General features: G+C 31.0%; 1 protein-coding gene across 4 annotated transcripts in view; it reads left to right on the top strand.

Annotated features, from left to right (window-relative positions):
- The window catches only part of LOC126734472 (homeobox protein extradenticle), a 69,545-nt gene that overhangs the window by 13,928 nt on the left and 42,845 nt on the right, over positions 1-12,772 (top strand). For 3 of the 4 annotated variants that reach the window (XR_007660063.1, XM_050438122.1, XM_050438121.1), the window contains exons 3-5: positions 5,520-5,709; positions 5,768-5,937; positions 5,989-6,177. Coding sequence is in view for 3 of the 4 variants with exons in the window: in XM_050438122.1 (XP_050294079.1) it covers positions 5,520-5,709; positions 5,768-5,937; positions 5,989-6,177 (549 nt within the window). In the remaining variant the exon portion in view is untranslated. Of the gene's footprint in view, positions 1-5,519; positions 5,710-5,767; positions 5,938-5,988; positions 6,178-6,290; positions 6,325-12,772 lie in introns of all 4 variants that reach the window. The other variant, XM_050438124.1, reaches the window with a different exon arrangement.

The raw sequence follows: 12,772 nt of genomic DNA, 5'->3' as shown, positions 1-12,772 counted from the left end.
TTTTCCTCAATACACAGAAATACGCCTCTATGAGTTTCACAGAGAAATGCTTACTATGATGTATCACACGATGGGGGTTCCCATTTGACATATTAAAGTGAGGTTAGCTGGAGGTGAGGAGGTGACTGACAGAACTTCAGTAAATGCTTAATTAAACGTCCCCCTGTATATCTAATTTGACGTGTTTTTTGTTTTTTTTTTTTTTAGTTATTAAGGGTGGATCGTTTTGAAATGAAAGCACTGTATAAGAATGTCAAAAAGACCTGCGTGTAATAATTGATGCTAGTTTAACCTTTACACTACTTACTTTAAGCGTTGATTGAATATTTGGGAAGATACGCAATCCTGTGTTAAAAAGTGTACCCGGTCGACTATCGGATTGCCGTTCAGTTTCATGCACCGTGTGGTGCTGCCGCAAAGCGTCAAATCTAGGAACGATTTATTTTAGCTGCGTGGACCTGGCTTTTGGCTTCTTTGAGTCAGGTTTTCAACGACGATGGAATCTCCGGTTACGCGGCCGTGTTGGATATTTTTTTAAGATATGGGATGATGCTGCCAACTATGTTTTTATTTTTTTTTTTGAACATACAACACAGTGTCATTTATGTAGTGGTCAAGTGATAAGTGATATACTTAAGGGTGGAGGCATATTGAAATTTCTTAAAAGTTAAATTTTATAAACAAATAATTACTTACCAAAATATGTTTTTGTGACAAAAATTAATACAAAAATATATATAAAAAGCTATTTTTACAAAATTACCAAAAAAGTTTAATACAAGTTATAATTCCAACAAACATTATGTTTCCTTCATTTTGTGTTCAAGAGGGTCAAGTTTTTAAATAAAAAGCCCGTTGAACTTAATTAACTAAAAACTAATATACAAAAAATATGTGGAACAAATTTTAAGATATAAGTAGGTTTCACGTAAATATTATAAAGAATAATTTAAATAATTCATAAGACTTAATACCGATGGTAATATAACTTCTTGATCAATAATTTTTTGTAAAAAGTAACCCATTTTGTCATGTGATTCAATATCTGAAAAATTGTGCAGCCTAGTGAGATCTGTAAAGTAAGGGGTTGTGAGTGAGGATGTTAATAGTAATAGAAAATAGGCCACATTTTAAGTTTTAAGCGACACAGGAAAATTCTCAATTACCAGTTGTTACAACTATACTTAAAACTATAAAAAGATACCTAGTAACAAAAAAAAACATTTAGTTTAAAGACCCCGCATCACGGTTATACAGGACGTCAATAGAGGTGGTCAATTAGAGGAAAGTTGAGCAATATAGTGTCCTTTTATAATAAAATCTAAATACTTCCTAAATTTTGCAAAATCTGAAATTTGGCAAAATCATTTTATTTTTTTTCTGGCGTTATTTCAAAATATATGACAAAAGTATTTTTTAAATGAATAAATTATTGTGACCACTTTTTCTCGCCTATACGATGACACCTTTAAATTTAAAATACGACGTTCTGTCTTTAAAGAGCCATCATCAACTTTGTTTTTCTTTGTCGGCGCTATATTTACCATTTGCAGTTTAACGACGCGGGAATCTTTGGGCGCCCGGCCGTTTTGTTATTTTTTTAAGACAAGGGCGATGATGATAACAGCGCTTTTATTTATTTTGTTATTGCCGATATTTAAATGCGCTGTGATCTCGCATAAATAACTAGATAAATGTGGTGGTCAATATATGTAATGTATGCAATGTATGTATGTAATGTATTGGAAGGTGTTATCTCTTACAACTTAAATTTTATTAACAAATAATAAATTACTTACCAAAATCCTTTTTTGAGACAAAAATAAATAAATAAAAACAAAAAAAAAATTCAATAAGCTTTTATTTATTAATTAGAAAATTAACAAAAATATTAAATAAAGGTGATGATATAGGTAGGTTTCACGTAAATATAAAGAGTAAATTAAATAATTAAAGATTTAATATCTATATACGATACTATAGCTTTTTAGAGTGAATAATTTATTGCAAAAAGTAGCCCGTAATGTGATTTTTGACAATACGGGTTTGTGAAACCAGCCAATATCTCAAAAACTGTGTAGGGTAGTGAGATCTGTGAAGTACACTTTTTTTGGACAAAAATATTGAAAAATAGATACCTTTAACTGAAATTAATATAAAAATAAAATCGCAAAATTTAAAAGGTTTTGAATAAGGGTGTAACAACACTATAAAATATAGAAAATAGGCCACATTTTAATTTGCAATACAGGCAAACATTTAATTACTAATTCTTAAAACTAGAAAAAGTTAATAAGAAAAAAAACAAATATTTTGTTAACAGGATGAAGGGTCTCATCGCGATTATACAGGATGTCCAAAATAAGGATGAGCAGTAAATGGTTTAATTAGGCGAAAGTTGCGCAATATAAATGCAATCTAAAAATTGGAAAAATGCCAAATACTTCCTAATATTCAGGAAAAAGGTGAAATTTGGCAAAATGGTTTTTTTATTTTTTTCTGGCGTTATTTGAAAATATAAAATAAAATCATTTATACATTGTTGTAAACACTTTCTCTCATTTACAAATTAACATCTTTAACTTTTTAATACGACGTTCCTTCTTTAGAGAGCCATAATCAACTTTGTTTCTTCTTGTCGACGCCATGTTGGCCACTTGCAGTTTTGAATAACCCTTTTAATTACTTTATCAACGAGGTAATTTCTAGCTAGTAGTTGGAATCATCCCTATTAAATATTATATACCTCTCTCTCTTTTAAATACAATTTCGAATTTCAAAAAATTCAAAACATACTTTATTCATAAATACATGGTACCTACTTGTTGACATGGTACTTTTATGATATAAAATAGGCACATTAATCGACATATTACTAACACATAATTTAAAAACAATACACAATAGTGGGTTCAACATACTAGTATAAACACAAAATGTATTTTCAATTTCAAAGCAAGACGACTTAAATTTTTTTTAGAGTAACATCACAAATTCTAACCTTTACATCTTTACTAAAAACTAATTATATACTATTGGCCTATTCCTAACTATGTTCAAAAAATTCTAATGCTATAAAAATATTTGCTTTTAAGAAGTTTCGTTAAGGACTTTTTAAAGCGAGGAGACTTTTATGACATTTGGAAAATGATTAAAAATTTTTATGCTCAAGTAAATAAGAGAATTCTTAGTTCACTTTTCGGGATGGGCATTGGAATATTGTATTTTTTTCTGATATTATAATGTTTTAAGGAGCCATTATTTTGAAGATACAATTTATATTTTTTGTATATTAGTCAAGCAGACTCAACAATAAACAAGCAACACAAGGAAAGTATCTTTAAATAGGGGTCTGCATGTCCTGTGGAGATTTATGACACATATATTTAATGGCTTGTTTTTTAAAAACAAACATCGAGTCAAAAAGCCGTTTACTAATGCAACTCCAAAATGTTATTCCATACTGTAGGTATTTTTGTATGAAAGTAAGTTCCAACTTTCGACAAAAAAAATATCAATCTCAGTTCATTTAAAACCATTCTAACAGCATAACATCGTCTAGCCAGTTTTTGCCTCCTGACATATTTCCATAAAACTTAGGTTTATGATCGATAACAATTCCAAGAAATCTGTTAAAATTATTCACTTCCAATTCTTTGTTGTGAATCATGAACTGCTCTGAGCATAAAAACTTAACAATTTAGTCTTATCTATGTTTAAAGACATCAAATTAGCATCAAACCACTGTTTAATCATTAATAAATCTTTAGAAATTGTTCTAGGTTAATGTTCTTTTATTATTGTCCATAAGATAGTGGTGTCATCTGCAAAAATAGTGAAGAATCCTCTTATCTGGAGAGACCCCAGGTCATTTATATACAATAGAAATAAAATAGGACCGAGAAACGAACCCTGCTTACTACACAAAGTTCAGACAAACTGCCATTTGGCCAAACAAACTTTTTTCTGTCTAACAAAACAAAATTTTAACCATTCTAGAGCAACTCCCCTAAACCCATATCTAGAAAGCTTACCGAGCAATATTCCATGGTTGACACAGTCAAAGTGTTTAGAGAAGTCGCAGAATACCGCTGCAGCAAAGTGACCTTCTTCAAGCTCAAATATAATCTCTCCAGGAATGAAAACATTACTCGACATTCATTTAATATGTTATTTTTTTTAATTAGGAAAGCTACCATTCGTACTATAACCAGTTTCTCAATAACTTTAAAGGCTTTTTAGGCTTTATTTTTATCTTTTTCATGAATGAATTTCATCATGAAAACAATTATTGAAAATACTTAAAACACTAAAGACCATAAACATAATATATTGATTTAAAATTTTCTTAAAGTAAAAAAAAGAAAAAGAGAAAATGGCTCTCATAGACATGAAGAGACAGTATTTTTAAGAGTTCGGATTGATTTTTGTAGATAAAATAGATAATTTTCTGTGAGGTTTATAATTGGATTTTTTTAAAGATTTTCTAATAAGATTTTGAGATTCCCATATTAGGTTGTTATAAATCAAAGTCTTAATTAATATACGCACACTGATTAATTTTGCCTAAAGAAGCCATCGTCTCACAAACTAAACACATTTACATATATCTATCTATTTGTGATTATGATATCCAAGAAAAATTTTTAACAACTACCAAATTGCAATACGGCAAACACGAACCTGTGCAAACACTCTCCCACACGACTCGGATGATCGGCCGATTACTAATGAGAAGCGACGGACGAAATTATTTTCGCGCATACTGGAGAGAATCGCCATCTATTTTTCACGCATATTTGCGGTCACGTTTTAGCCCATAAGGTTGCGTATCTTCCCAAATATTCAATCAACGCTTTAAGTGAAAAAGTGTGTAAGGTCTTAAAGTATGTTTGGAATCACTAAACATTTTAACCAAAGTGTATGTTTTAAGTTGTTTAAAAATCTCGTTTTATCAAAACCAAAGTATGGATCTATTATATGGTCTTCGCAATGTGATACGATAAAACAGTTTCTACCTTGATTTCTCTCACATTAATAGATTAAAGTCTTCACTTATAATTATATAAAATGTGTTCCTAATTCAATAAATATGCCTCTGATATTGATATTTACCAAATTTGTTTCAATTAATTTAAAATTAAAATCATGATAAAATTGTAGACTAATGGACTTTATAAAAATGAATCTGCAATATTACCTTAAAACTGTGATTTAATGATTGTCCTGTTATCTTTTTGTAATACTGACTTTAGTTATATATTATTACTTATAAGTGTATATTCTTACCATATTTTTAAAGTACTGTTATTTTTTAAGTTAGTTATCTGGAATTGCCAATCATTGCTGTTGATACTATGTCAAATAAATAAATAAATTTATCAAATATTTATTTTTTTAAATCAGACATTTTTAAAAAGGAAACCAAAAATATTTATAACCTGTAAATCTATTTATGCAATGTGGTAGGCTTTTTTTTTTCATTATACCTATTACAAAGTAAACATTTTCCACTTCAGGCTTGACAACATGCTGATAGCTGAAGGAGTTGCAGGACCTGAAAAAGGAGGCGGGGCTGGTGCTGCTGCTTCAGGTTCAGCAGCGGCTCAGGCAGGCCAACCAGACAATGCCATAGAACACTCAGATTATCGAGCTAAACTGGCCCAAATTAGACAAATTTACCATCAAGAGTTGGAAAAATATGAGCAGGTATTTCTGTTCCCTGGTTTAGATTAAACTTAAATTCATAATTTTTTTTTTAATATAGGCTTGTAATGAATTTACCACCCATGTTATGAATTTATTGAGGGAGCAGTCACGAACTAGACCTATTACCCCAAAAGAAATTGAGAGAATGGTTCAGATTATCCATAAAAAGTTTAGTTCTATTCAAATGCAGTTGAAACAATCCACTTGTGAAGCTGTTATGATTTTGAGGTACAAATGTCAATTTAGACTTTTTCCATTTTATTTCTCATTGCTTTTTAGGTCGCGTTTTTTGGATGCAAGGCGTAAAAGAAGAAATTTTAGTAAACAAGCCTCAGAAATTTTGAATGAATATTTTTACTCTCATTTGAGTAACCCTTATCCCAGTGAGGAAGCAAAGGAGGAGTTGGCTAGAAAGTGTGGCATCACTGTGAGTCAAGTATCCAATTGGTTTGGCAATAAAAGGATTAGGTAAGTAAATCCCCGTTAATAAATTATTCAAGATTCAAGAAAAAAAGATTTTTCCAAATTCAGCCTAAGAAAACTAAAACTGGAAAATGTTTATGCCTTTTTCCCTCCCCTAGGTACAAAAAGAACATAGGAGGAGGTTTATAAAAGGTATATAGACGAACATTAAAAAAAAAGTTGGGCTAAATTTATTGCTGTTTGGTAGTGGTTTCAGAGAACTCTTTGTGTTTTGTTGTCTGGTTAGTTGGTCCTTTTTATGTTGTTTCAAAGCTTGTAAATCGTCATCTTATTCATTAAGCAAAGCTTGTAGCAACTTCTTATTAAATATTTAATTAAACATTAAATAACATAATACATAATAATTTTATGCAGTTAGTATTCACAGAAGATCATTTTTACCTCTAAATAGTCGCTAAAGAATACTTGAAACAAAATAGTGCTTATTAAATTGATAATTCAAATTAGATGTAAGAGTTTTATAATTACTACCAAATATCTCCAAAAATTAATTCAACAAAAATATAAGTAGTCAAAAAGTCTGCCAACACTTTAAGTTGTTATAGATAGAACGAAATAAATCATGTCATGGTATTTTACCTGAAGTATTAACTTACCTTACCAGGTTAACCCAAAATTGTTACCTGATACCTAACTCTACACAGAAGTTACAATTCGGCAAGCGAGAATTAAATTTTAGCGAAGTTTTGGATTTAATTTTTTATATTAAGTCAAAAGAGATATTTTAAAATGTCAACTTAAAATTTGGAAGACAAAAATTAAAAAATCAAATCCAGTGAAACAGTTCACACTTTTTAAAGTTCACAACAAAAAATACGAAATTATTATTTATATATATTTGTTATTAAACTTTTCAGAGATCTAAATTATTCAAACGGAAGTTGATACCCCTTAACTCCTAAAACACGTACAAACATTCTCTAATAAAATAATGAAGGTGCTCAAAAGTCTTTTGATATGTTACTCAAGACCTGCTAAAAAGAAAGTAAAGAAAAAAAGAAGTAAAATTGGTGAAAATCTTATTAAATATGTAAGAAAAAAAAATTGATTATGCCAGATGCCCAAGCACTAACGTCATCGGCAAACGAAATTCTTCAAAAGTATTACTCCTTAATACTATTGAACTGAATATTGATAGTGGCAGGCTTAAAAAAATGTACAAGTTTAGAGGCTTCATAAAAAAAAATGGTTATAGGCCTTTTTAAACATATCTAGAAAAACCAATAAACCTTCAAAATCGACCATCATGCACACTAATGAAAAAAAAGAGTCATATAACTTTGTAGTACTACGCAGCCGGCCCTAACTTACCTTACAGGATGGATTATGTTAGTTATTTACAAAACCATTAGTAATTGCAAAATGTCAATAATAGCAGCAAAAAAAAAATATATAGATAACACAACTACAATATTTGTGTAGGATTATGAAAAGTTCAACAAAATTTAAAAGCATAAGTAAAAAATAAGGGAGTGTATCATACTACACTTAGAGGTAAAGTCGAAATTATACCCATTTGTAGTTACGTCATCCAGGTGAGAAAAAACGTATGGCGTAGATATTTTTGCCAATCAATATTAGGTTAGAAACTTTACCATCGCCTTCAGAAATTAATAGTCTGCTATGTATTTTTATACGTTCAGAAATTAACAAATGATTAATTTTAGCAGCATATTATTATACAGTGCGAACGTAAAGGTTGGAATAAATTCATTTAAAATTCAGGGGTATGTTCAAAAAAAAAACGCTCGGACATGTCGATTTTTATTTTTAACTTCGGGTTTTCTTACTATAATTTTATGTATACAGGGTGGCCCAAAAATAAGTTACGGTGATCAACGTAATTTTTTTAAATATAAACACCTATTTTTTATTTTAGATTTAGGTTCTACATCAAATTCTAAGTACATTTCATGTACCATGTCCTATACCTAAACTCGACCGTTGACGATTGAACACAATAAAAGGCTATTTTTGGAAGAGTTATTTATATCAAGCAAGAATACATAAAAATATTTTAATTAATTTATTAAGTGTTGAAAATGGCTGCCACGAACCTCTTGGCAATATCCCAGTCGATGCTGAAATTCTTGTAAAACGTTATCGATAACAGAAGGTTCTATCAATCTTATTTCTTCCGTTATTCTAATTTTTAAGTATTCAATGTTGTTTGGCCGATTAACATAAACTTTGGACTTAAGATACCCCCACAAAAAAAATCTAAAGGAGTCAGATCCGGCGATCTGGCCGGCCATTCAATTGCACCCCTCCGACCAATCCAACGTCCAGGGAAAACGGTATCCAGGTACTGGCGCACGGGACGAGTGTAATGGGCTGGAGCTCCATCTTGCTGATACCATAAGGAATTATCTAATATATCCGGGTCTTCTGGATCGGGGTATAAAGTGGCAAGGCATGGAACCAAGTCATTTTCTAAAAACTCTAAATACCTCTCACCATTCAAGTATCTTTCAAAGAAAAAGGGCCCTATAACCCTGTTTTCAATCACCCCCGCCCAAACATTTACTTTTTGAGTGACTTGGCTGTGGCACTCCATCATCCAGTGCGGATTTTCAGTAGCCCAATATCGGCAGTTTTGCCGGTTTACACTACCATGAAGACAAAACGTTGCCTCATCAGAAAATACAATTTTTTTTGAAAATTGTGGATTAGCATGGCACAAGTCCATAAGTCTCTCACAAAATTCTAAACGCCTATCTGGGTCATCTTCATTTAGTTCATGAACCAATTGAACTTTGTAAGGGTGCCATTTATTTATACCTAAATACTTAACGACGGATGTCTGGGATATCTGATTTTCTAACGCAATATTGCGAGTCGTTTTATGGCAATCTTCTTCAACTGCCAGCAAAACATTTAGTTGCTTCTCTTCTGATATACTTGACCGACCTTTCGTATAATTATCCCTGACATGACCCAAATCCCGATATTTCTGTTCTATTTTACTGACAGTACTTTGAGATATACGTGGCCTATCAGGATACTTGGCATGATAAATTTCACAGACTTCCATCTGAGTGCGCATCCTGTTTCCATAACCAATCATCATCAAAATCTCTATTCGCTCTCGCTCACTAAGACGTACCATTTTTTGAAATTTTAATTTTATCTTTTGATAAACTTAACACAAGCAAAACTTTGCTTAGGCATCTAAATCAAACTAAAATCACTCAAAATTATTTGATATCAACAAATTGTGACAAGTTAACAATCAAAAACAACAACCACAAATGTACATAACCAAACAATAACTGATAGGTTGCTTGATATAAATAACTCTTCCAAAAATAGCCTTTTATTGTGTTCAATCGTCAACGGTTGAGTTTAGGTATAGGACATGGTACATGAAATGTACTTAGAATTTGATGTAGAACCTAAATCTAAAATAAAAAATAGGTGTTTACATTTAAAAAAATTACGTTGATGATCGTAACTTATTTTTGGGCCACCCTGTATACATAAAATTATAGTAAGAAAACCCGCAGTTAAAAATAAAAATCGACATGTCCGAGCGTTTTTTTTTTGAACATATCCCTGAATTTTAAATGAATTTATTCCAACCTTTACGTTCGCACTGTATTTTTTTATTCGTGTATATACTTTCATTCCCAAAAAATTAAAAAAAAAAATTAATAACAAATAATAAAAAACATACTTAACAATTAACAAATATTATTATAATTAATCATAAATAATGGGACATAAACAACAAGTCCGAAACGGAATTGCACTTCAAATTGAGAATGTGATAGAGCGAGCCGCAGATGCAACAAAATTAAGCACAACAACGATCGCAAATATAAAGAAGAATGGGATAAAATCAGATCAGGATTACGCTGCTCATATATTTTCCTAGCAAAAGACTGCAAAAACCAAATCTACAACATATTTGAAAAGTAGAATTCGGCACGAGCAGTAGACGTAACAAAACCGAGCTTACAAAAATTGTGAATAATGGTATAAAATTATTTTAACTCACTGGGAAAAATTTTAATACTGACAATTTAATTTACTTGTTCATGAAAAAAATGCTGCTTGAAGGAATATGTTAACACATTAAAATGAAAATACCATTCCAAAAAATAAAACATACAAACTCAAAAAAAAACACGCCATATTGCATTACCAAGGTAATGAAATTGCAACGATATGATTGAATACTTAAACGACGTTCATAAAAAAAAATTGCTAGAACAAAAAAAGCTTAATCAATCTCGTCAGTATTGTCAGAGTCAGAACTGAAATCAGAGATATTGTCTTCGTCATCGTCGTCTTCGTCAGTCGTAATCACAAGTGGCAGAATGTCATAGGAATCACACACTTGTATTGCTTCCCAAGCCTTTTCAATAACCTTTTCTGTATGAAAAACATATTTTTGCCAATGATCTATAGAAATTTCGTTTATTACCCTTTCCCATGTAGTCAGAACTTCTGAAGGTGACCCCTTAAAATTGGAAATATATTGATCATATTTTCGTTTACATTCCGACCATACCATTTCAATTGCATTAAACTGGCAATGATATGGTGGCAGTCGCAAAATTTTGTGTGCTAAAGGTTTAACATATCAATCAAGGAAGTACTTTTTTCACTAGGGCAGTTTCTGCGTGCAATACTCCATATTTTATCTTTCATGGCTTTTTCTGGAAAGCCAATATTCTTTTTCTTCAACCATTCGGTCAGTCTCTGCTTTGTCCAAGATTTTTTCGGGATTTCTTCTAATAAACCAGAATGGTAACTTGCATTGTCCATGATTATAAATGACTTTGGGGGAAGATTTGGAACCAGCTGAGTTTTAAACCAGTTTTCGAAGTTTTTCCTGTTCATATTGTCATGATAATCTCCCGTCTTCTTAATATCGATAATCCACTCTTGAATATTAAAGTTGCACCCTTGATGAAGCCATCGTTGGTTTCGGCGTGGACCACGATATAATGATGACCTTAAAAATAAAAGATAATTAAATTCTCTTCTTTTAGAAATCATTCTTCCAGAACATAAATTTAATATAATTAATAAGTAATGTTCCATGCACATACGAGTAGTGCATGGAGTTACATTCCCTCATATTGTCTTAGAGAGAAATTATATGAAACTATAAAACAGATCAAATTATGAAGTTAGAGGGCCCTTACAAGGGCAATAGTTTTTATTCAAAAAAAAATCTAAAAAGATAACCAGATAATTTTTACCTTCACTGTTTTTCCTTGAATCCGTGTGCTTGGTGTCATCTTGCCAGCTACTACGAAATGATCCCTTGCTAAAAATCCACGTCTCGTCAATGAAAACTGGAGTAAAACCTTCCGGACCTACATTTCTATTTTTGATATACTCCCTTAAAAAATTGATTCTTTTATTAACAATATTTGGCAAGTCCATCAAATATTTTCTGTTATTTGATTTTTTCCACTTGAAGCCTATACTATTGATCCATCTTCTTAAGAGTCAATGGAAAACTCAAAATATTCAATTTCTTCCCTAAAATTTTCTCTTATTGTTGCGAATATTACATATTCTTTTCTGGCGTACATAGAATGAATTGTGTCCCGAATTCTATGTTTCAAATATGTTGTAATTTTGGTTTTTGCTGTCTTTTGCTTGGGTGCAATAAGAAGGTCCAATGATATGTTAAATAAAAAATGAAGATTTTTTATTGTCTTTTATATAACAGCATTATTGAACCACAGTTACCGTACCTGATCCCATGTTTTGGCGATACCAGTGAAAAAGACTTAAATAAGTTAGAAATGAAAAAGCAAATATATTTAATAAGTACTCATAGTTATACTTTGTGGGGGAAAAAAAAACAAAAAACTTTTGTAATAATAATTTAAAAATTGCTATCTCCGTTAATATTTAAATAGTTTAAGGTCTAGGTGCAAGATTTATTGTAATCTGATTTGAGTGAATAAATGTTTATTAACAAAAACAGGTTTAAAAATCGAGTATTACGCATAGAGAGGTGGTTAAGTCTGAGAGGAAAGTGGTAAATATTGTTTTAAATGTCTTTAATATTGGTGTTCTTTTGATTTCTGAGAACTAAAAACTGTCTCTGCCTTCAAGGTTCTTGTCCTCTTGCATATACACACTAAATACATACGCAATGCGAAACTTTAAGTTTATCGTAAATCAGGTTCGTCAACCAAATTTTAATTAACAGATCAAACGAACTTACCTAAGTGAAGTTCGATCTGGATTATATGAAGCCTTGTCAAAGTAAATAAGTAGAATAGGTAGTATCTCCGATGGCATCGAGTCTCACACAAATTCAAAGCAAATAAAAAAACCCCCCCGTCCTGCATACCTAAATCCATTGAATACCTTCAGTCTTCTTCAAAGCTACATTGTTGCAACCAAGGGAAATAAATAATAGGGTAGGGAAGGGACTTATTTACTTCGACAAGGCTTCATATAATCCAGATCGAACTTCACTTAGGTAAGTTCGTTTGATCTGTTAATTATATTTCAGCTTTGTCTCGTAAATAAGTAGAACAGGTAGCTATTTAAAGCAAGTTGCAACCATTTTTTATTGGAAAAATGTCATATTAATAATAATTAA

This window comes from Anthonomus grandis, chromosome 3, assembly GCF_022605725.1.
Source record: "Anthonomus grandis grandis chromosome 3, icAntGran1.3, whole genome shotgun sequence".
NCBI classification, from domain to species: domain Eukaryota; kingdom Metazoa; phylum Arthropoda; class Insecta; order Coleoptera; family Curculionidae; genus Anthonomus; species Anthonomus grandis.
Note: the sequence above shows the minus strand (reverse complement) of the source record. Positions and strands in the feature narration are given on the sequence as shown.